This window comes from Ailuropoda melanoleuca, chromosome 12 (assembly GCF_002007445.2).
Source record: "Ailuropoda melanoleuca isolate Jingjing chromosome 12, ASM200744v2, whole genome shotgun sequence".
Classification (NCBI taxonomy): Eukaryota; Metazoa; Chordata; class Mammalia; order Carnivora; family Ursidae; genus Ailuropoda; species Ailuropoda melanoleuca.
Window position 1 is genome coordinate 23827411 of NC_048229.1, and position 19667 is coordinate 23847077.

At 57.3% G+C, this 19667-nt stretch overlaps 2 protein-coding genes across 10 annotated transcripts; one reads left to right on the forward strand and one right to left on the reverse strand.

Annotated features, from left to right (window-relative positions):
• Nucleotides 1-6: 6 nt before the first annotated feature.
• On the reverse strand, nt 7-5756 carry LOC100484888 (tigger transposable element-derived protein 1). 2 transcript variants are annotated; one of them, XM_034672834.1, is made up of 3 exons: nt 5502-5756; nt 4340-5134; nt 7-2415 (listed from the first exon to the last, which is right to left on the reverse strand). In XM_034672834.1, exons 2-3 carry the CDS (start codon nt 4695-4697, stop codon nt 440-442), a joined length of 2334 nt encoding a protein of 777 aa, XP_034528725.1. In that variant the 5' UTR covers nt 4698-5134; nt 5502-5756; the 3' UTR covers nt 7-439. The 2 variants fall into 2 exon arrangements, with proteins under 2 accessions (XP_034528725.1, XP_011232928.2); XM_011234626.3 differs by lacking the exon at nt 4340-5134 and having other exon boundaries at nt 5502-5753.
• A 148-nt stretch (nt 5757-5904) lies between these two features.
• Nucleotides 5905-15554, forward strand: MZF1 (myeloid zinc finger 1). 8 transcript variants are annotated; one of them, XM_034672833.1, is made up of 7 exons: nt 6066-6241; nt 6737-6919; nt 7703-8138; nt 8544-8727; nt 9400-9470; nt 9586-9706; nt 13621-15550. In XM_034672833.1, the coding sequence occupies exons 3-7, from the start codon at nt 7743-7745 to the stop codon at nt 15066-15068; spliced, it is 2220 nt and encodes a 739-aa protein (XP_034528724.1). In that variant the 5' UTR covers nt 6066-6241; nt 6737-6919; nt 7703-7742; the 3' UTR covers nt 15069-15550. The 8 variants fall into 8 exon arrangements, with proteins under 8 accessions (XP_034528717.1, XP_034528723.1, XP_034528724.1 ...); XM_019807807.2 differs by lacking the exon at nt 6066-6241 and adding an exon at nt 6249-6566 and having other exon boundaries at nt 13621-15554; XM_034672829.1 differs by lacking the exon at nt 6066-6241 and adding an exon at nt 6249-6386 and having other exon boundaries at nt 7606-8138.
• Nucleotides 15555-19667: the final 4113 nt, after the last annotated feature.

The window sequence follows — 19667 nt, forward strand, 5'->3', positions numbered from 1 at the left end:
ACAGGGGCCATGGAAGCCAGAAGAGGTGAGGATGGCATGGAAATTGACAAAGGACATGGCAAGAGCAGGAAACCCTCATCTAAAGTTGGCAAGGAAGGGTCACAATGGTGGAGGGAGTAAGAGGTCAGGTTTGGAAAATGGGAGAGGCGGGTCTCAGTTCTGGCTCCCCCCCACAAGGAAACCTGCCCTGGCTGTGCTGGGCAATGACCATACTACAGGATGTGTCCCGGTCATAGGTGGGCGGGCACTCCTGGCCCCTGCAGTTCATCTGCCAATCAGAGAACACTAGTCTTCTGTTCCCCAAGCCTGAGCTGTGTGTCACTATACAAAGACCACAGAGCATGAGATATGAGAACCCTTGGAGCGAAGTAGCAGTATCTGACCTCCAGAAACAAAACATCATGAGAGAGATCATGTGAGGTCAAGCCCGAGCTCCAAATCATACAGGACAGCCAGAGGTCTGACCTTCATGACCTGTGCCCTTAGGCCCTTCCCCACCCTCTATGGGCCCCACTTGGGGCAAGGGCAGCTTTCCTGCCAAATCCCTTGCCACTGCCACAGGCCCTCCTGAGGATGCAGCGGCCCGAGCCTGTCGCCTCCTTTCCCGGTGCAGCTCCCGGAGGCGGGCGAGGGCACAGTGGACACCCCGGGACACCCGTAGGCTGCGCTCCCGGTTTGGATCATTCTCCATGAGGACCCGTAAACCAGCAGCAAAGTGAGTCAGGGCCTGGGCCAGGTGCTCGGAGCTCAGAGCACCCACATCAGCTTCCTCAGTCCCCGCAGCCACCACAGCCTCCGTGAAATCTGGCTCTGGTTTTCGGGAGACCAAGCCTTTCCCTGCCTCCCATGGCAACCTGGAGCCGCTGACGTCCCCATCCTCTGCATCCTGGGGGATGTCATGGGGTGAGGGCTCCCCACGGGCCTGCAGGAGGTTGGTGACATCAGCCTCTGCTGCATCTCCAAGGCCCACACGGCTGGCCAGTGCAACAATGCTGTGGCGGAGCTGAGGCACGGCGTCAGGCTCGGGTGTGCCGGCAGGAACGCACTCAGGCCAGAGCTTCCTCCAGGCACTGTTCATGGTGGCAGGCTGCAGTTCTGCCCAGGCGTCAGCGATGTTGTCCACAGCAGTGACAACAGTGTAGCTGCGCCAGAACTCCCGCACAGAGGGCCGGTCTTCACCAGCCGTCTCCTGGACCAGCTGGCCAAGCGTGCGGCGCAGGTAGTAGGCCTTGAATGTGGCAATGACACCCTGGTTCATGGGCTGGATCAGGGCCGATGTGTTCTTGGGCAGGAACTCAACTCGCACGTGGGCTGAGAGGCCACCTAGGTGAGCAGGGTGGCAGGGTGCACCATCCAAGAGCAACAGGGCACGGTGTGGGAGGCCGTGGCTTGCACAGTAGCTCTCCACGGCAGGGCAGAAGCAGCCAGTAAACCACTCCTGGAAGATGCTGGGTGTCAGCCAGTCATTGCGGTTAGAGCGCCAGACCACAGGAAGGTTGGCCTTGGAGCAGCCCTTGAGGGCACGCGGGTTCTCCGAGGGGTACACCAGCAGAGGCTTCAGTTTGAAATCACCAGCTGCATTGCCACCAAGCAGCAGGGTCAGGTGGTCCTTAGAGGCCTTGAGGCCAGGCCCAGCCGCCCCTTCCAGTGCCAGCAGCATGCGCTCTGGGAGCCGCTTCCAGAAAAGGCCCGTCTCATCCACGTTGAAGACTTGGCGTGGCGAGTAGCAGCCCTCCTCCAGAATGGTGCGCAGCACTGGGGGGTAGTGGGCAGCAGCCTGGGTGTCAGCCACAGATGGTTCGTCTGTCAACAGCACATTGTGGCGGGCCTTGAATCGGGCAAACCAGCCGTTACTAGCCCCAAAGGTCTCAGCCTGAGTGCCATTACCCTGTTCATGCTGCAGCTGCACAAAGAGCCGGCGAGCCTTGTCCTGGATGAGCAGCGTGCTGATGGGCAGGTTCTGCCGCTTTTGCTCCTCAATCCAGAGGCTCAGCAAGCGTTCCATGTGGCCCATCACCACACCCCGGCAGCGGGTCAGCTGCATGGCGCTGACAGGTGTGGCCGCCTGAGAATTGGCCCGGATCTTGTCCTTGTTGACACGGATCGAAGCGACGGTAGAGGTCGCCAGCCCCAGGGCCCGGGCAATCTGAGTCAGCTTCTCACCTTCCTCAAACCTCCGAAGCACCTCTAACTTCACCTGTAGGGTGATGGACTTTCGGTCCCGCTTGGCACTGTGGCGGAGGCCAATCCCACCAAGGGGTGCCATCCCCGACACCTGCGGCCGGGGAGTTGTCTTCATCCCGCCTCCCTGAGCCACACACCTTGATGAGCTCTCTCCCCAGTGCCTTTCCACGGTAGCTACCAGGGTGCCCACAAGGACAGCCTCTTGGCCTCTCCTGCCATACCTGCCTCTGCCTGTAAGACAAGGACACATGGGCATTAATGTGTAAGTACATGGAAGTCCTGACCACCAGCTGGCCTTCCCATGCTCTGACACAGAGCACCCAGCCCTGCTAACCACTGCCTCAGAGGCATGCCCCGTCCCTTCTTTGCCTACTGCTAAAAACACTGCACGCCCGCTTCCAAGCATTCTTTGCATCTAGAGAAGCATGTCACTTAGTTTTAGCTTATGAAATCAAGAGAAGTCTGCTAGGAGACTTTGCTCTCTTCCCCCAGTAAACCTCTTGCAACCACGAGACAGTCTAGAAACCCACCTCCCACAAACTGATGAGCAAATGAGCTACCCATTTCCACGCTTCCCACCCAAAGATATCGAACATCAGTGTGGGTTACTGAATAATGGCTCCTAAAAACGTCCACATCCTAATCCCTAAGAATAAATTACCTTATATGGCAAAGGGACATTGTGGGTGTGATTAAGTTAATATTCTTGAGACAGGGAGATTATCCTGGCTTATTCAAATGGGCTCTAGATGTAACGAGAGGGGTCCTTGCAAAAGAAGGCAAAAGATTTCACTCAGAAGGTGTGCCAAAGAGCCTAGAGCCTCCAGAAGGTAGCAGCCCAGCTGATACCTTGAGTTTAGACCACTGAAACCCATCTCAGATTTCTGACCTCCAAGACTCCAAGGTATTTGTGTTATTTTAAACCACTCATTTTTCAGTAATATATTACAGCAGTCAGGAAACTAACGCAGGAGGAAACCGACCTAATTCACGCCACCCCATAGAGCACCGGGGAATAGAGGAGGAAGGTGGTTCTCCACATGGCAGCCACAAAGATTCAGCAAGCACTACGATCCTGTCCCCACTCTGTTCAGGGCTCTCCCAGCTCTGAGTAAAAGCCACAATCCTCACCAGATTCGCAAAGCACTTCAAAGCCTCCTCCTTTACTTTCCTCACTCCTACTCACGTCCTTGGGGCAGACTAAGGGTGCTCCGTTTCCTTCAGCCCAGGGCCCAGGCTCTTCCCCGTTATCTGTGTGGCTTGTTCCCTCTCCTACAGATCTCTGCTTAAATGTAACCTAATCAAAAAGGCCCTCGCCATCTACGTTTTATTATCCATCTGTCACTAGCTGCCTGAGGGCAGGATCTGGGTCTGCTGAGCCCTCTCGTGGCCCTAGGCCCGCGGAATAGTGCATCCAGTAGTCACTTGCTGATGAAAATATTAAATGAAGTACAGCGGTGGGAGGCAGGTTTCTCACCTTGTCCCTATTGCATTTTGAACCACGTGAAAGTAGCACCTGATTAAACAGTATAAATAAAAAATAAATTTTTTTAAAAAAATTGAAGGAGTGCCTGTGAACGCACGGACAAATGAGTGAAGGTCTGTTTTTGCAGCAACGATGGCACCTATCGGTATCACATCAATACCTTCAAGGATTCATGGGCTGCTCATGCTTGAAACAAGGTGGCACAGGCCACAGGACCCTGGAGCCTGGGAGGCAGGGAAAGGTGGGTGGGCATGGGAAAGGCTCCTCTTGCCTCCAAGCCGTCCCCGAATTCTGAACCGCTCACGCGCCATTGTTCTTTCTCCAACATTCACGCCTTCCTCTGCTCACCGACAATTTTAAATTAATTCACCCATATGTTCATTCATTCATTCCCTCCCTGCCACCCTCGAGAGAAAGTCCCCAAGCGCGCCTCCCGGGGAGGCTCGCCGCGCAGGGTCCGGGCGGGAGACAGGGCTCGGCCCAGTGAGACTACAATTCCCAGACAGCCGCGGGGCCGCCGGAAGCTCCGATTGGCCCACTCGCGCTCGTCCCAACTGAGCGCGCAGCGGCCTCTCTCCGTTCCCTTGCCGCCATGGGTGACCAAGAGCAACGGCGCCCCAGCCCCCGGAGCCCGGGCCCCCGCGCGGACGGCCAGTCGCCCGCCCTCACCTCCGCAGCGCGGCGCCGGCCGGCTGCTTCCGCGGAGCCGGTGGGGCTGCGGCTCTTGCCCATCTCCTGCCTCACAGGGCCTCTTCGCGGAGGCGGCCGCGCTCAGCCTCCATGTTGTGGGCGGAGGCTGAAGATCGCCGGGGCTCCGCAGACGCGGAGCCCTCCTGGGGCCCGCCCCCGTCGGCGCTCTACACCCTGCGCCCGGCGCTCGCAGGCCCGCCGGAAGCTGTAGTTCGGCCCCGAGGACGCTGCGCAGGGAGTCCAGCCGAGAGCGCCAGAGGCCGCCCCTGCCCGAAGCGGGCTTTCTGCGTCGTTTTTCTCGAGTTTTTCCCACCCGCGACTGTCTGTGTCTTTCCATCCTCCTCCCTGCTTCCTTCCGTTTCCGGCTTGGTCTGTTTTCTCTTTCTCTCGGTTTGTCCCCCCATCCTGGAGAATGAACTCTGCTCAGACTGTCAAATATTTTTTTAAAGCTAAAAATAAACGCAATGAGTGCGTGTCAAAGAGTTATTTACCTCGTGGAGGGAACTAGCCCATGACATAGGTGGTTCCGGGAAGATGAGAGAGAAAGAACAGAAAGGGTGAAAGATACAAGGAACACTCAAATAAAAGCCCGAAGTCGAATTAGTGTCCTAAGGGGCAGCAGGCCCGGGAGTCTCAGTTCTTGCCCCGTGTCCTAGGGGTGATACAGCTCTAACCCCAAGCATTTGCAGGCTGGATTCTTATCAGAAGGTAGTTACGAGAGAGTTACTTCGTTTTAGGGAGTCAGACGAGCTGGAGCTGGCTTGGTAGACAATGCTAGGAAACACAGAGAGGGCTCCCAATCATCTTTTTTGTCCTATTGTCAAATTTTGGATAAGTTTTCCTAAGAAGTCTGCCTCCCACTGTCTCTCTTCTTACTGTCACCCTTCTCCAGGTCTTTGAAAACTCTCCATCTTTGCCGTATCTCAGATTGCTGCCCCTTTCTCTCCCCTTGCCTCTGTATGCCTGTATCCCTTGTCTGTCTCTTGAATCTCGGTATCTGCACTGCTTGTCTTTGTGAATCTGTTTTCCCTGTCCCTCTTTGTCTCTCCTTTCGTATTCATCCTTTCCTGATCTCCCTCCTCCTTGCTAACTTTTCTGACACTGTCTACCCGTGCCTGACTCCGATCCTCTGGGTTCTTACCACATTGTCTAGGTCTCTGAGAGTAGAAATCCCTCCCTGTTGACTTTCTTCTTGTCGGTGTCTCGGTCTCTGTATCTGTTCAGTTACTTCACTGTCCCTCGTGGGCAGCCTCACAGGTTCTGGACCTCTCTCTGCCCCTAAGTCTTTGTGCCGGTCTCTCCTCACTGTGTCGCTCGGCTTCCCTGCCCCGGTCGGTTCCCCAAGCCCTATCCCACCTCCCCCATCGCCTCTCAGACGCACGCTGGGTCCCCAGGGTTGCGCTGGAGACCGAAGGGTCGGCCCAACCGGTTACCATGGAGACTCCTAGGCCCGCCTACCGCTCACCAACACAAAGGAACGTGGCGGGGCGCTAGCGCACACGGAGGACCCAGCCAACTACACTTCCCAGAAGGCACAGGGCCGAGCCTCTTTGCAATTTGCAGTGCGGGCGGGCGGTGGAAGACGTGTCCCCTTTTTCTGCAAAAAGGTTGCCATGGAGACGCGGGCTGACGGCGTCCTAGCGAGAGCGGTGATTGGTGCAGAACCCTGCTAATCCCTGGAAGGTCCATAAAGAATTGAGGAAAACGTGGTGGGGGGCATGCGCGGTTGGGAAGGCGGCGCTGCTGTTCGTTGCCCCCCGAGAAGCTTGCGCACGTCGACGGGGCATGGACGCCTGGCTCTGAGGCGGGGAGCGCGGGAAGAGGCGGCCTGGCGTGTGATCTGATCGTTGGAACAACGCTACCCCGGGGACCGGGTGGAGGGTGGGAAAGGAGGCGAGGGTGGGGGAAGGGCAAGGTGGCACTCGGCTAATGCGTGGAGCATTCTGGGAGACATAGTCCGTCCGGGGAGGGGGCAGTCGGCGAGTGCGCATGCGTAGGAGCGCGGAGCGGCCCGCTGAGCGTGGAGGTGAGGGCGGGGACCTCTGAACGAGGAAGGCTTGGGCGGGGACCCGGGCGGCGGCCGCGGACTCTTGGATTCCGGCTACCCAGCGGGACCCGGAGCGCGGAGTAGGGACCTAGGGACTCCTTGGCGAGCCGGGCGCTGTCGCGCGATGCTCTTCGATCCCTGCATTGCCACAGCAACAAGGTCTAGGAGCCCCGCCCCCTGGTTGCCATGGCGACACTGGACCTGCCGGGGGCGGAGCGGGGGGGGGGAACTCTCTAAAGTGGAAGTTGCCCGCCAGGATTTCTGGTAAATGTAGTTCAGGAAGCTGTGCAGTGGCTGGCCGGCTTAAAAATGGTCCAACTTTCTCCCAGGGTTGCAGGTTGGCTTGGAATCTTGAGGAACGGAAGTTTGACCCATGGGATCCGGCGGCCCTGGAAATCGAAATCTACTCACTTAATAAACTCAGATTTCTTCACAAAACCCGCACATTACTTCCAGCTGCAAAGGGAGCAGCAATGGCGGGGGAAGGAGGGCATCCCCACTTATGGGGGACGGTAAAGATGGGGAAACTGAGGTTCACAGAAACTTGCCAGGGTTACGTAGCAAATAGGCAAGATCAGAATCCCCGACCTTACTTGCAGGCACCTGGTCCAGTTGTCTTGGGGCCTTTGTGGGCCTCCTGGAAGCTCCCACCACCTCCTACCCCTGCCTAAATCAGGAAGCTGAAGAGATGGTGGGGCATTACATGGTGTGACAAGTTGGGCCCGTTCAGAGGATGGGGCTGAATGAGGGGAGGGGGAAATGCTGCCTGAAGGCTTGGCCACAGAGTTGACTTTGCCCGTCTGTGGGGGTGGGGAACAGGTGGAGGGAGGCTGTCCTGTGGAACCGAGCTGAGAAGGTGATGGTCTGAGAGACGAGATGGGACAGTGGGTGGAGCAATGATGGGCTGGTGTTGGGGGGGGTGTGGGGGGCGTGCTGTAGTGGTGCTTATGCCCACACGGTGAACATTGCAAATGTCATTTACCTGGCAGTGGGAGAGCCACAGGGCAGGGATGGGGTGGTGCATGTAGAAGAGCGGGATTTAGGGGAGGAGTACCTTCTATGCCTAAGATGCACCCTGTGTTTGGAACAGGGGAATGCCAGAGACTATGTTTAGGTCCCAGCTAGAGACCAGAGACACAGGTGTCTGGCATGTGACCACCTCTCTGTGCCTCAGTTTTCTTATCTCCCTTCCGCTCAGTGCAGGTCTGAAGATGGAACAACGAAGCATAGACGCTCAATAAGCATTTGCTGCCACGGTCTGTCCTCGCAGTAGCCTCATCCTATTCCTCTCCTAGGGGAAGACATTATCCTCGGAGCCCCAGCCCAGTCTTTCCAATGAGGCCTGCAGCCCTAGGCTCCCCAGGTCATACACCCTTGGAAGAGGAGGGACCTGTCATGGTGAAGCTGGAGGACTCTGAGGAGGAGGGTGAGGCCGCCCCATGGGATCCCAGCCCAGAGGCTGCACACCATCATTTCCGACACTTCCACTATGAGGAGGCAGTGGGTCCCCACCAGGCCCTGGCCCAGCTCCGGGAGCTGTGCCGCCAATGGCTGCGGCCAGAGGTGCACTCCAAGGAGCAGATGCTAGAGCTCCTGGTGCTGGAGCAGTTCCTGTGTGCACTGCCCCCTGAGATCCAGGCCCATGTGGAGGGACAGCGGCCAGGCAACCCTGAGGAGGCCGCTGCCCTGGTCGAGGGGCTGCGCCAGGAGCCAGGAGGCCCCCGGAGATGGGTGAGTCAGTGGCCCTGAGCCAAGACCCAGGCTAGAACGGTATCCAGCTCTGCCTCACCCTGGGGAGTGCCGTGCTCGACCAGACCCCTGTTCCTTGTGGTTTGGAAATGATCACTTGCAGCAGACCTTGTGTGAGAGTAGACAAGCTTCCAGGGCCAGCATCAATGGCCCATCCCTACATCGCCTGGAGTCATGGACATGGAAAGGGATGCTGGGTGGAGAGAAGGGGGAACAACCATAGGTGGTCCCCTCACTCCTGACTCAGTGCTGGGGGGATGTGGGTCGTTGGAGCACCTAGTGGGTCAGGACCTGGGGTCTTGTGATGGGGTAGATGCCCATGAACCCCCTGCTTGTGCCCAGCCAAACTCTCTGCATGGGTCCCTAATGGTGGGGGCACCTCGCCAGGTCACAGTCCAAGTGCAGGGTCAGGAGGTACTATCAGAGAAGATGGAGCCCTCCAACTTCCAGCCCCTCCTTCAAACCAAGCCTCAGACTCCAGAACGTAGGCCTAGGACACCGTCTGAAGCCACACAAGAGTCACCACTGGGCCTTCGGGTGAAAGAAGAGCCCACAGTTACACAGGACCCAGGTGAGGGCGGACAAGGCATGCATGGCCCAAAGCCTGATTGGGTAGACCAGAGGAACCTGGCCTCAGCATCTTGAAGGTCACCTGCTGGATGGAACTACTCCTATCCAGCACTGGTGTCCGCCCCTACCCTGCCTAGCTGGTGGCCATCACTACTGCTCAGATGCCAAGTCTGACTGTCACAGCTATGTTTCTGTGCTCTCCCCTGGCATGGAGTAGGCTGTTGGGGCTTTGGGGTGGGGGGGCATGTGAGGTTCACTCCCCAAGGAGATCCATTGGGAGACAATAGCTGGTCTCTGGGGGGCAGGCAGCAGGCTTGGCTATAGGTGGGTGTGGCTGAGGGAGGACCCCAGGGTGCTGGGAGGCATGCCCCTCCCTATTTTACTCCTTCCAGGCAGATGCCAGAGCTGGCCACCCACACCCTCCATCATTCCTATATGGACCTTAGTGCAGTGCTCCTCTCCACCCTCACTGGCCATCCTGCCCAGGGCTCATGCAGGGGTGCACGGCACAGACCTGAGCCTGTCTCATCCTGCTACAGCTTCTCCTATGGCCTCCCAGGGGGCTCTGCCTTACTCCAGCCCCAAGCCTGGATTCCAGCATCTGGCATACCACTGAGGAGGGCAGTGGGGTGGGGACACCCTTGGGCCACCTGACCCCAACCTTCCTCTACAGAGCTTCTGGATTCTGGGTCTCTGGCCAATCTCCAGGAAGCCACTTCCACTCTCCTGCCTGAAGAGGCCCAGGTGAGCCCCATACAGGCCATCCTCCCTGTGTGGGGAGCCTCAGTGGGTGGGGGTCAGAAAGGTCCCTCCCTGAGCCTAGCTGGACATAGACGAGCAGTGACCACTATGGTTTCAGGGCTGTGAGATAGTGCTGGACCAGGCCTCTCCCCACAGCGAGACTGGGCTTGAGGGGACTTCATGGAAGGAGCATCCTGGGGCCCTGTGGCAGGAGGAAGCTGGGGGCATCTTCCCTTCAGGTGAGTGAGACCCAGCATGGTGGGGCTGGGCCCCCTGCATGGGCAGCACCACATTCACCTACCCCACTCCTGGCCCTGCCCAGGTTGCCCTCTCACTCCAACATCTCCAAGCTCCTCCATTCTGCAGACTGGTTCTGGCAGCATACAACCTGTGCTCTCCCCTGGCATGGACTAGGCTGTTGGGGTTTCTATCAAGCCCTCTGCTGACCTCAGGTTCCCTCCAGCTGCTGCTCCCCACCACAGTAAAACCTCCTGAGAGCAGGGCCTCTACTCCCCATCCCCCCATCCTCTCCCAGCCCTGGCATCCTGGATGACCCACAGATTCTGGATTGGCCCTACTGGTTGGGCAGCAGGGGATGGAGGGTCTGGATCTGGCAAGGACAGCAGGTTAGTAGACCGTGGGTGGGCAGGAGGGACCTTGACGCAAGGCGTGGATCAAACAGGACAGAGGAGGACAGAGGCCCCTGCTGTCCACTTCGGCTATACTGCTTTCAGTCCGCAATCATCCAGTCTCTCTGCCTCTTCTTCCTAACTCCCTGGACCCCTTCTCTTTCTTGGTTTACACCCTTGTTCTGGCGGACCTTCCTGGGAACTCTGGTATGGGAGATAAAAAGTTCTGAGATGCTACATCTCTAAAACACACTTACCTAACATTCTATATTAGGCTAGTTGGGCTGCATGAAGAATTCTTTTTACTAATTCAGTGTCAAAGGCTTTTCATCATCGTTGGTAAGCCCTTGCAGTTTGAAGTTCATACCTCCCCATTATGGGAAACTGGCTCTGACCTCCTTTCCCACCATTGTTTTGTTCCCTTGTTTCTGGAATGTGTATTACTTGGCTGTTGGCTATATTGCTTCCTCAGTATGGTCTCTCACCCTCAACCCAGCCTTTGGCCAGGACGGGAGAAGAGATCCAAGAATCAGCGTTACAGCAGTGCCCACTATTTGCTCAGAATTCTGTGCAGACAGAGCCCAGGGCTGATCCATGCAGTAGTTCTGAACAGCCTCCCCAGCGTGCTTGGTGACCCTGCCCCTTCACCTCTGTGGCCAGAGCTACCTGGTACCTCCAACTCCCAAACTTTTCCAGTCTTCTTTGGAGTCAAACAGATTATTCCCCCCCCCCCATTTTCCTCCCTGCGGGCTTAGCAGTCACCTTCTACAACCTGCTACAATCTGCTACACAGTTGCCATTTGCCCCTCAGCTTGCCAGAATAGAAAATGTCAGGGCTTTGTTTGTTTCCTTTCCTCTTCTTTAATCTTTGTGGATTTTGTGCCCTAAGAAACAAAAAACTTGGTCGTCGTTTTTACTGTTGTTTCAGGATGGAACAAAGCTAAATAGATACCATTGTTAGCCAGAAGTCCCCATTCACTATGTTTTTTGTCAGTAAGGATTCTTTCTTTTTTCATAATGTCCTTGTTTCATGGATGCTGATCCATCCTTTGAGAATTTGGACATACTTTAGTGTCCTTTCCAAACCGGCTGGCTAGTTTGGTTTCTTCACGTGTGAATTCTCCAGTGGGCTGCAGTGTTGATGGTCTGCCCCTCATAGCTGTAGGAGCTTCCTCTTTGTCCCCACATGGGACGAGCCTCGTGGTAGGTAAGAGGCTGCCACAGGATCCATCATAACCCTGAAGTGAAGGATCATCTGGGCCCCAGGATGTTCAGTGAAGATGCTTCTGGAAGCCAGCAAAAAGCAAGGAGCTCATTCCTGGCCAGGGCTGTGAGGGGACTGCACTCACCTACCCCATGTTCTCAACTCCAAGCTTTGTGGCAGAGCCTGGCTTTAATCCCCAGGTCTAAAGCCCCAAGGGACTTTAGAGCTCACTGCACAGGCTCTGGATTCCTGAACCCCACCAACTGTCCTTTCTTCCTTTGGAGTTGCCCAAATATTTTTTAAAATTTTCTCAGGTTCTGTTGTCATTTCTGCATGTTGGAGTTGAGGGAGTAGGATCTGACACATCCCCCACCTGCTGTTTTAGTCTTCAGCTGGCTGGCCAGGCTCAGCCTTGTGCTTTGTGGCCGACCACCGCCTCCAGCGTGGACCTGCTTCTCTCGGTGCGCAACCCGTCTTTCAGCTTTCTCCAGCCACACTGGCAGCCACCTCAGACTCCTTGGTGGGTTCCTTCTTTGCAGCCCTGTTCTCTCCGTTGACAGCCACAGCTCCCAGCTTCAAACACTCATTCCCTTCAGTTACCTTGGTCTCTCCATTCAGGATGCCTGGCTGCTCTCCTTGACCCCCAACCAACTCTGCAGCCAGTGTTTCATCATAATATTTTGAATATTTTGAATAGCTACTGTATTCACATGTTAGAAAATTCAAAAGGCACAAGGAAGTATAGAGTAGAATGCCTCTCTCCTGCCCGTGTTACACAATCTTGTTCCCCAACAGCCAACATTAACATCTGGTTGTGTGTCCTTCCAAAAAGATTTTGTGCGTAAATAGCAAACACAAATTCAAATACATACTTTTTTCCCCTTTAAAACACACATGAAGGCCTAATCACCATGTTTCATGCCTGACATTTTTTGTGCATCTTCCCACTTCACATAGCAACAAATACCCTTGCCTCCGGACAGCCACATGGAGCCCCGCTGTGGCTCACCGTGGAGACACTTGTCCATCCAGGCTCTTACTGACATTCCTTTGGGCGGATTTTCAGTGATAATTTGAGAAACCTCGTATATAGGTCATTTTGGACTGTGGGGAACACAACTCTTGAAGTGCATAAAAGTGAAATTGCTGATCAAAGTGTGAGAAATTTGCCATTTTAATGTATTTTGCCCCACTGACTTCCCATTAAATGCTCACCAGCAAGGCATGCAAACACCTGAGTCCCTCCAGGGAGGGCATGAAAATGGTAGTCGAGTACAGCTCTAATTGGCAGTTTCTTATTAGGAGTGAACTCAGCATATTGTATGGGATATAGCATTAGTTACATTTCCTTTCCCATTCATATCTTTTGCCTGTGTTTGTCAGGTCATAGGTCTTGTTGATTAATTGGAGCTCTTAGAAGCTTAATTCGCCCTTTGCTTCTGGAAAATTTGCTTGTCATTTGTTTTTTGGCTCTAGGGTGCTGGGTGAGGTTGGAGCGCTGTGCACAAATGATTTCCTTTGATACAGTATGATTTATGACTTTTCATTGACAACTTACGGATTTTCTGTCACCCACTGAAGCCCTTACTATTCTCTTAGTCTCCCTGCTTTAACTTCCTTCAGCCTTCCTCTTTCTCTAGCCCCTGCTTCTCAGCTGCATTTGCTCACACCTCCTTCCTCACACAGCATCTGATGCTGGAGTGCTGCAGCACGGCTAGGACCTGCTCCTTCTTTCCATAGAGACCCACTCTTATTTGATCACACACAGGGCCAGGGCTCTGTGTGCCACGCATATGCCACAGCACCCACACTCGCATTCCCCTGCAGACTGAGCCCCAACTCCTGCACCCCACAGCCTGCATGCAGTCTCTGTCCCTCAGACGCCCCATGGACATGTCAAGCAAGGCACATCAGACCCAAGCTCTGCCACGTACCCCCTCCCATCCCCGTTCCTTTCCTGTTGGCTCCACTTCCAACCTCCCTCAGACCCACCCACTTCTGTGTATTGGTAGAAACTATCATCACTAGTACAGGGCCACCTGCCCCATATCTGCCCTACAGCCCTTCCAGAAAGGTGATTTTTGTAAACTTAAGCCAGGCCTGAAAACTTTGTCCCCATCTTCTGAATCTTCCTCATGCTAGGATCTTGTCCCATTGTTGCCTCCTTTGGGAGGCCTGCATAGAAAGAATCCTTGCCCTGCCACCTCCGTCTTATTGGCTAGTTTCAGGTCCCTGTAGTTCACCTTCTTTACCATGGGCAGGAGTGGGTCTAGGCACAGTTCTCTTGGTATGAGTGAGTGGATCCCCTTGTGCAATGCAGGCTTTGCGCTCCAAATGGACAGTGTCTCTGCTGGCCCAGGCACTGTGAACCCCCACCTCCACATCCCCTGGGACCTCGGCATGGCCGGCCTCACGGACCTACTCCGGTCACCCTCCCGTGAAAGTGGCTTCTCACATGCACTCGTGCTCCCCAGTGTCCCTGGAGGTGAGCAGAACCCCACGAACGAGGGCCCCCGCCAGCTTCTGGGCCCCGTACTGGCCACTGCCCGCTGGCGCGCGTCCAGGAGCCAAGGCCAGGGCCGGGGTCGGCCCAGCACAGGCCCTGGGGTGGGGCAGGGTGGCCGCTGCGACGTTTGTGGGAAGGTGTTCAGCCAACGCAGCAACCTACTGAGGCACCAGAAAATACACACGGGAGAGCGTCCGTTCGTGTGCAGCGAGTGCGGCCGAAGTTTCAGCCGAAGCTCGCACCTTCTGCGCCATCAACTCACGCACACTGAGGAGCGGCCGTTTGTGTGCAGCGACTGCGGTCAGGGCTTCGTGCGCAGCGCGCGCCTGGAGGAGCACCGGCGAGTGCACACAGGCGAGCAGCCCTTCCGCTGCACCGAGTGCGGCCAGAGCTTCCGGCAGCGCTCCAACCTGCTGCAGCACCAGCGCATCCACGGCGACCCACCGGGCCCCGGCACGGCATCCGCCGCGCCCCCCACGCCTCCCGGCGCACCGGAGCCCCCCGGCCCCTTCACCTGCAGCGAGTGCCGCGAGAGCTTCACTCGGCGAGCCGTGCTGCTAGAACACCAGGCAGTGCACACGGGTGACAAATCCTTTGGCTGCGTGGAGTGTGGCGAGCGTTTCGGCCGCCGCTCCGTGCTGCTGCAGCACCGGCGAGTCCACAGCGGCGAGCGGCCCTTCGCCTGCGCCGAGTGCGGCCAGAGCTTCCGGCAGCGCTCTAACCTCACCCAGCACCGGCGCATCCACACCGGCGAGCGGCCCTTCGCCTGTGCCGAGTGCGGCAAGGCCTTCCGCCAGCGGCCCACGCTCACGCAGCACCTGCGCGTTCACACAGGCGAGAAACCCTTTGCCTGCCCGGAGTGCGGCCAGCGCTTCAGCCAGCGTCTGAAGCTCACGCGCCACCAGCGGACGCACACCGGGGAGAAACCCTACCACTGCAGCGAGTGTGGCCTGGGCTTCACGCAAGTCTCGCGGCTCACCGAGCACCAGCGTATCCATACGGGCGAGCGGCCCTTTGCCTGCCCCGACTGCGGCCAGAGCTTCCGGCAGCACGCCAACCTCACCCAGCACCGGCGCATCCACACCGGCGAGCGGCCCTACGCGTGCCCCGAGTGTAGCAAGGCCTTCCGCCAGCGGCCCACGCTCACGCAGCATCTGCGCACCCACCGGCGTGAGAAGCCCTTTGCCTGCCAGGAGTGTGGCCGCCGCTTCCACCAGAGCACTAAGCTCATCCAGCACCAGCGCGTCCACAGTGCGGAGTAACCGGCACTCACTGTACCCGCCCCCTTCTCGCATCTCGGCTTTTGGCCTTTTGGGGGGGGAGGGGAGAGTTCGCCCATAACACTGACCTCACAGGGTTGTCGCGAGGCCTGTGATCAAGTCTGCGTACAGACGGGCCCACGCAGGACCTGGCTCCCGGTAGGTGCTCAATAAACAGTAGACGGAACGCAGGTCTGGAAATCTGCCCGTTCACTGCCTCCCCAACCCCGATCCACCACTTTCGCAACCATGTAGTCTGTGAGAGAGCCATGGATTCCGAGCAGCACCTCCCGAGGTCAGCGGGTGCCACCTGTACCATGGCTCCTGTACTGTTTGCCCGTGATGCCTTCAACCTGCACAGCAATGGGCCAAGCCAACTGCCAGGTGAGAACTGGCCCAGTTTTCCCCTGCAAGCCAAGGTCATCAAGTGCAGAAGTAGCAAAGTGGTGCCCAGCAGGCCAGAGCTGGAGATGTGTCTGTAAAACTTTAAGCCTAGGAAGCCGTTTCTTAGGCATTAAAACTAGAAGGTTTAATCTAGAAATCTAGATTCTTTCATGCATGTTAACTACCAGCAGGTGCTGAGGTTAGGGTTCCCCTTAGGATTGTACCTCAACCAGTCCAGAAATCAAAGTCCACTGGAGGCCCCAGGCCAGTTCCCTAGCCCCCTAGTGATCACTCACATTCCGTGGGCCACAGATGCCGCCAACCCTTGCCAGGTGTGCAACCCCCAAGGGCTCTGCCACACTGGGTGGTGGTCTCCATGAGGAATGTGTTCAGTGGCAAGTCACAGGAAACACAGCTGTCAGCAGCTTCCATGAAAGTACAGATGCTGCCAGTGCAGCTTCAGTGTCTTGCAGTCTGGGCTGGCATCGCTGGAACCCTCTAGACTTTTCCCATGCCATTGCCTCTTGCCCTAGTTATCTTTCTCTCCCATCCCATTGTCCAGGCCCTTGACCTAGCACACTGCCCCCAAGCGGTGGGTACCCTGGGTGCCAAAAGCAGGATGAAAAGCAGTGCCAAAGAAAAGATCTTCATGCATCAGAATTTGGCTTGGGACCTAAACCCCACTCTGGGCAGGTGTCAGCCTGCCCTTGGCCTGAGGGGTTCTAAGAACAAACTTTTGAGGCTTATGTGTCCAAGCTTCTTCCAGGGATACAGTTGGACTTTGCTACAACACTGGGGTCCTGAAATCAGGGAAAGAAGACAAGCCAGCCAGCCTCGGCCAGAAGCTTCCAATGGCCATCCCAGAGAAGGTGTGTTCCCTGCCTCTATCCTTCCCCTACACCACCCCTCTCTCCACCTCCCCCCCGGCCTACCGCCAGCCAGGACCAGGTCCACTTTGATATCTACATCTGGCAAAGTCAACAGCTCCCCATGTAGGGGCACTGCCAAGTGGCACAGTTGGGAGGTGGGAGGAGGTCCTCTGGGCCCTATGCCAACACGTCCTGTCCTCTCCAACTACAAACGGAACTCTGAGGACCCTGACCTGGGATATACTAATCGGAGGGGAGGAAGGCAGTCACTGGGTCCCTAGGTGGAGGCTAGGAGTCAGATTAAGGAAGGCACACAAACACTGAGGTAGCTAGTGCTGTGAGGCTGAGTATAACAAGAACTTTATAAATACTGTAACATGGATTTTTTTTCAAATCCTGTGTAAATTTTATAATCAGAAACGAGAACAAGAAAGCTCACTCTTGTGTTCCAATCATCTTTGTGTGTGAAGAACACGAAGAGAATTCAGCACACATAAGACTACTTAAGAACTTGAAATTACACACAGGAAAAATTGTAACACACCCTAAAGGTATGGGGACATCAGGCCAGGGCCCCATGCCCAAAGTCGTAAGTCCACGGACCCACCTGCTGAACCAGTCCTCTAAGAAAGCAACATGAGGTGATGTGAGAGCCCTCCACGAAGGGCCATTTCTGCAGTTGGCTGGGGAAACCCCTGCAAGCCAGGCTGGGGATTGTGAATCCAAGTGCTACCATACTATCAGCAAGGCTGAGGGCTTGGACAGAATGACCACTTGGCCTCACTCAGCCAGAACCACTGGAAGAAGCCAGGAGAGGAACCCCTAAGGCACTGGTCATCTGCGGAAGTACAACAGTGCCAACTAGCCTGTCCCTGGATCATCTGTACCTGAGCCCATATTGTCTGCTCCCAAGCACAGCTTCCCCATGCCACATCCATCCAGTTATTCATACTTCCAACCCCAAGCTCCCCAAATCTGTCCAACTGTCTCCATCCCCCAGCACTGCTCTATCCCACCCACCCATCTCCAGCGTGGAGGCCCACAGCACTAGGCCTCCCTTCCCTGCCTGCTCCTGCCCCTCCTTTCTAAAACAGATCCTAGCTTCTCAGTGACAGGTCCCAGAGCCTATGCTAATACCCCAGGTGCACTTCCACCCTCACTCTTCACCGGTCACATGCTGTTCAGTCCCACCAGGTGCCAGCCCCAGCTTCCCTCAGGACCTTCGGTATGTGGAGCCCCATGCTGCCTACCAAGAGGATGCAGGCCCACCACCCGTGCCCCTCTGCCATGAGAGTAACAAGGAAACACAGGTGTACCACTTCCAACCCAAAACCCTGCCTCAGCTCAGCCATCCCCTCCTCCCTGCTCCAGGCCCCACGGCCCCCTTTTCCCAGCATTTTGTTGCACAGGTAAGTCTTCCCCACAGGACGGTGGGAAAACCATGAAGTCGGAGGCGGGAAGCCACAAGAGTCTAGCTTTGGCTAGTGCGGCATCACCTCTCCAGGGAATGAATCCTCAGATGGGCCTGCAACTGATGGGCCTCAGAAACTGGCCTGACAATGGACACCGGATTTAGGATGACCAACAGGCAACAGCCCCGAGACTTCGGGTGGAAACAGAACGGTCATCAACCCTTACCTGGTGATGACCTGTACAACAACAAATAAGAAGAGCACAGAGGAAGGAAGACTGAGTCTGGAGGGGCCATCGGAGTCCCATGCCCAGCCATGTCTGAAGCCTAAGAACGCTGGGATGGTTGCTGTGTCAGGCCCAAACTTGAACTGTTTGATGTTACAGAGTCCTCGTCTTCATCCTGGCACCTCTCCAGCACTCAGCTCTGGAATCAAGAAAGGATGCTGGGAATGTGAGGCTGGGGTAACGGGACAGAGGGAGGAACGAAAGGGGTGTCTGGGACGGTGGTATGGAGACTGGAAGGGCCTAACGAGGGACCGTTTGAAGAGACACGGCTGGGATCAGCCCGTGGGGGCCGGGGACGTCAATGGTACCCGAAAACCCACAGCGCGGGACTCTTAACGAGGCTGGGGCTAGCCCAGATCCGGAAAGACGGAGGCGACTCCCTGGGCGATGACGGGGGCGCGATGGACACCAGTGCGGAGGGAGGCGGCGCCCCCGGGGCGAGGACCGCCAGCCTGGGCTGGGTCGACGCCTGAGAGGAGCCCGTGAGCATCCCGGCCCAACCGGAACGCCACGACTCCTTCTTCCACGAGGCTCCGGCCGATGGCGGCGGCAGGTCGCCTCACGGACGGCAGGGGACGTGCGGCCAGAGCCGCCCTCGGTCGCGGCAGGGCTCAGCCGCAGAGCGTCAGCCGCACCCGGGCACCGGCCCCTTGCCGCGCAGCTCACCCGCCCCACGGTTTCGGTGGCGACAGCCGGAAGTCCCCCAACGGCCCCGCGCCGCTTCCTGCCGCCCTCCGAGGCACGCCGGGGGCGTGAGATTGGAGTGGGGGCAGGCCACGGCTCCGAGAGGGCCCCCGCCCCACGTCCTGTCCAGTGTCCACCCGTGTCAACTCCCAAAGTGCTTACCACTCTCTAGCACAACACACGCTTTATTTGCTAGTTTACCTCAGCCAGAATCTCCGCGAGCGGGTTGCGTTTGCGATGGAACGCCGAGGGTGCTCGACCCCGCACTCTTTGGGCAAAGCCTATGGTCTCGCCCGGGCTCTAGTCCGCCGTGGTCACTCTGCCTCTCTAACCTCCATGGGCAAGGACCTCGTGTGACCCACCCCCGCCGCGGTCTGCACAAGCGGAATGTGAGCGAAGTGACCTGCATCTGCCCGACTTAAAGATGGCGGCGGCACCGCCCATGCCTGGATCCGCGAGCGTCCCCGGAAATGACCGCGGGACGGCCTGCTCAAACGGAAATACCCGAGCCCAGCCGGAAAAGTCCGAATATCAAGACCTATCGGGAAGCAACGCGGGGCGGCGGCGGCGGCGGCGGCTGCGCAGGCGCACAGCGCAGGCCGGGCGAGAAGAGCCGAAGTGGGCAAGCGACGGAAATATCCGAAGCGGTGGGGCGTCCGAGGCCGTTGCGGACCTCCGCGCCGAAGTCGCTGCTGCTGCGGAAGGCGAGCCTTTTCTAGTACACGGAAGCCGCCACCGCTGCCGCCGCCTCCTCCTTCCCCTCGAGCCGCACCCCCTCGCGGTGGGAGCGAGCGAACAGACAGGCGGCGCGGCCGCAGCTGAGCCTGAGGGGACCTAAGCGGGCGAGGGGGAGGAGGGAGCGGCCGGGTGGGGGCGGGGCCGAGCGGGCCCGAGAACAGCCGAGTCGACCCGAGCGCCGCCGAGCGACCCCGAGGCGCCGGGCCAGGCCGGAGCCGGACTACGGGAG

Bases quoted from the DNA above. Each gene is read 5' to 3' on its own strand.
- MZF1 (XM_019807807.2), top strand. From the start codon at position 6,532: ATGCTCTTCGATCCCTGCATTGCCACAGCAACAAG. The intron at 6,567-6,736 runs GTCTAGGAGCCC...ACTTTCTCCCAG, and splicing joins TGCATTGCCACAGCAACAAG to GGTTGCAGGTTGGCTTGGAA. The intron at 9,471-9,585 runs GTGAGCCCCATA...CTATGGTTTCAG, and splicing joins TCCTGCCTGAAGAGGCCCAG to GGCTGTGAGATAGTGCTGGA.
- LOC100484888 (XM_034672834.1), bottom strand. From the start codon at position 4,697: ATGGAAAGACACAGACAGTCGCGGGTGGGAAAAACTCGAGAAAAACGA. The intron at 2,416-4,339 runs GTGAGGGCGGGC...CTTGTCTTACAG, and splicing joins GCCGGCGCCGCGCTGCGGAG to GCAGAGGCAGGTATGGCAGG.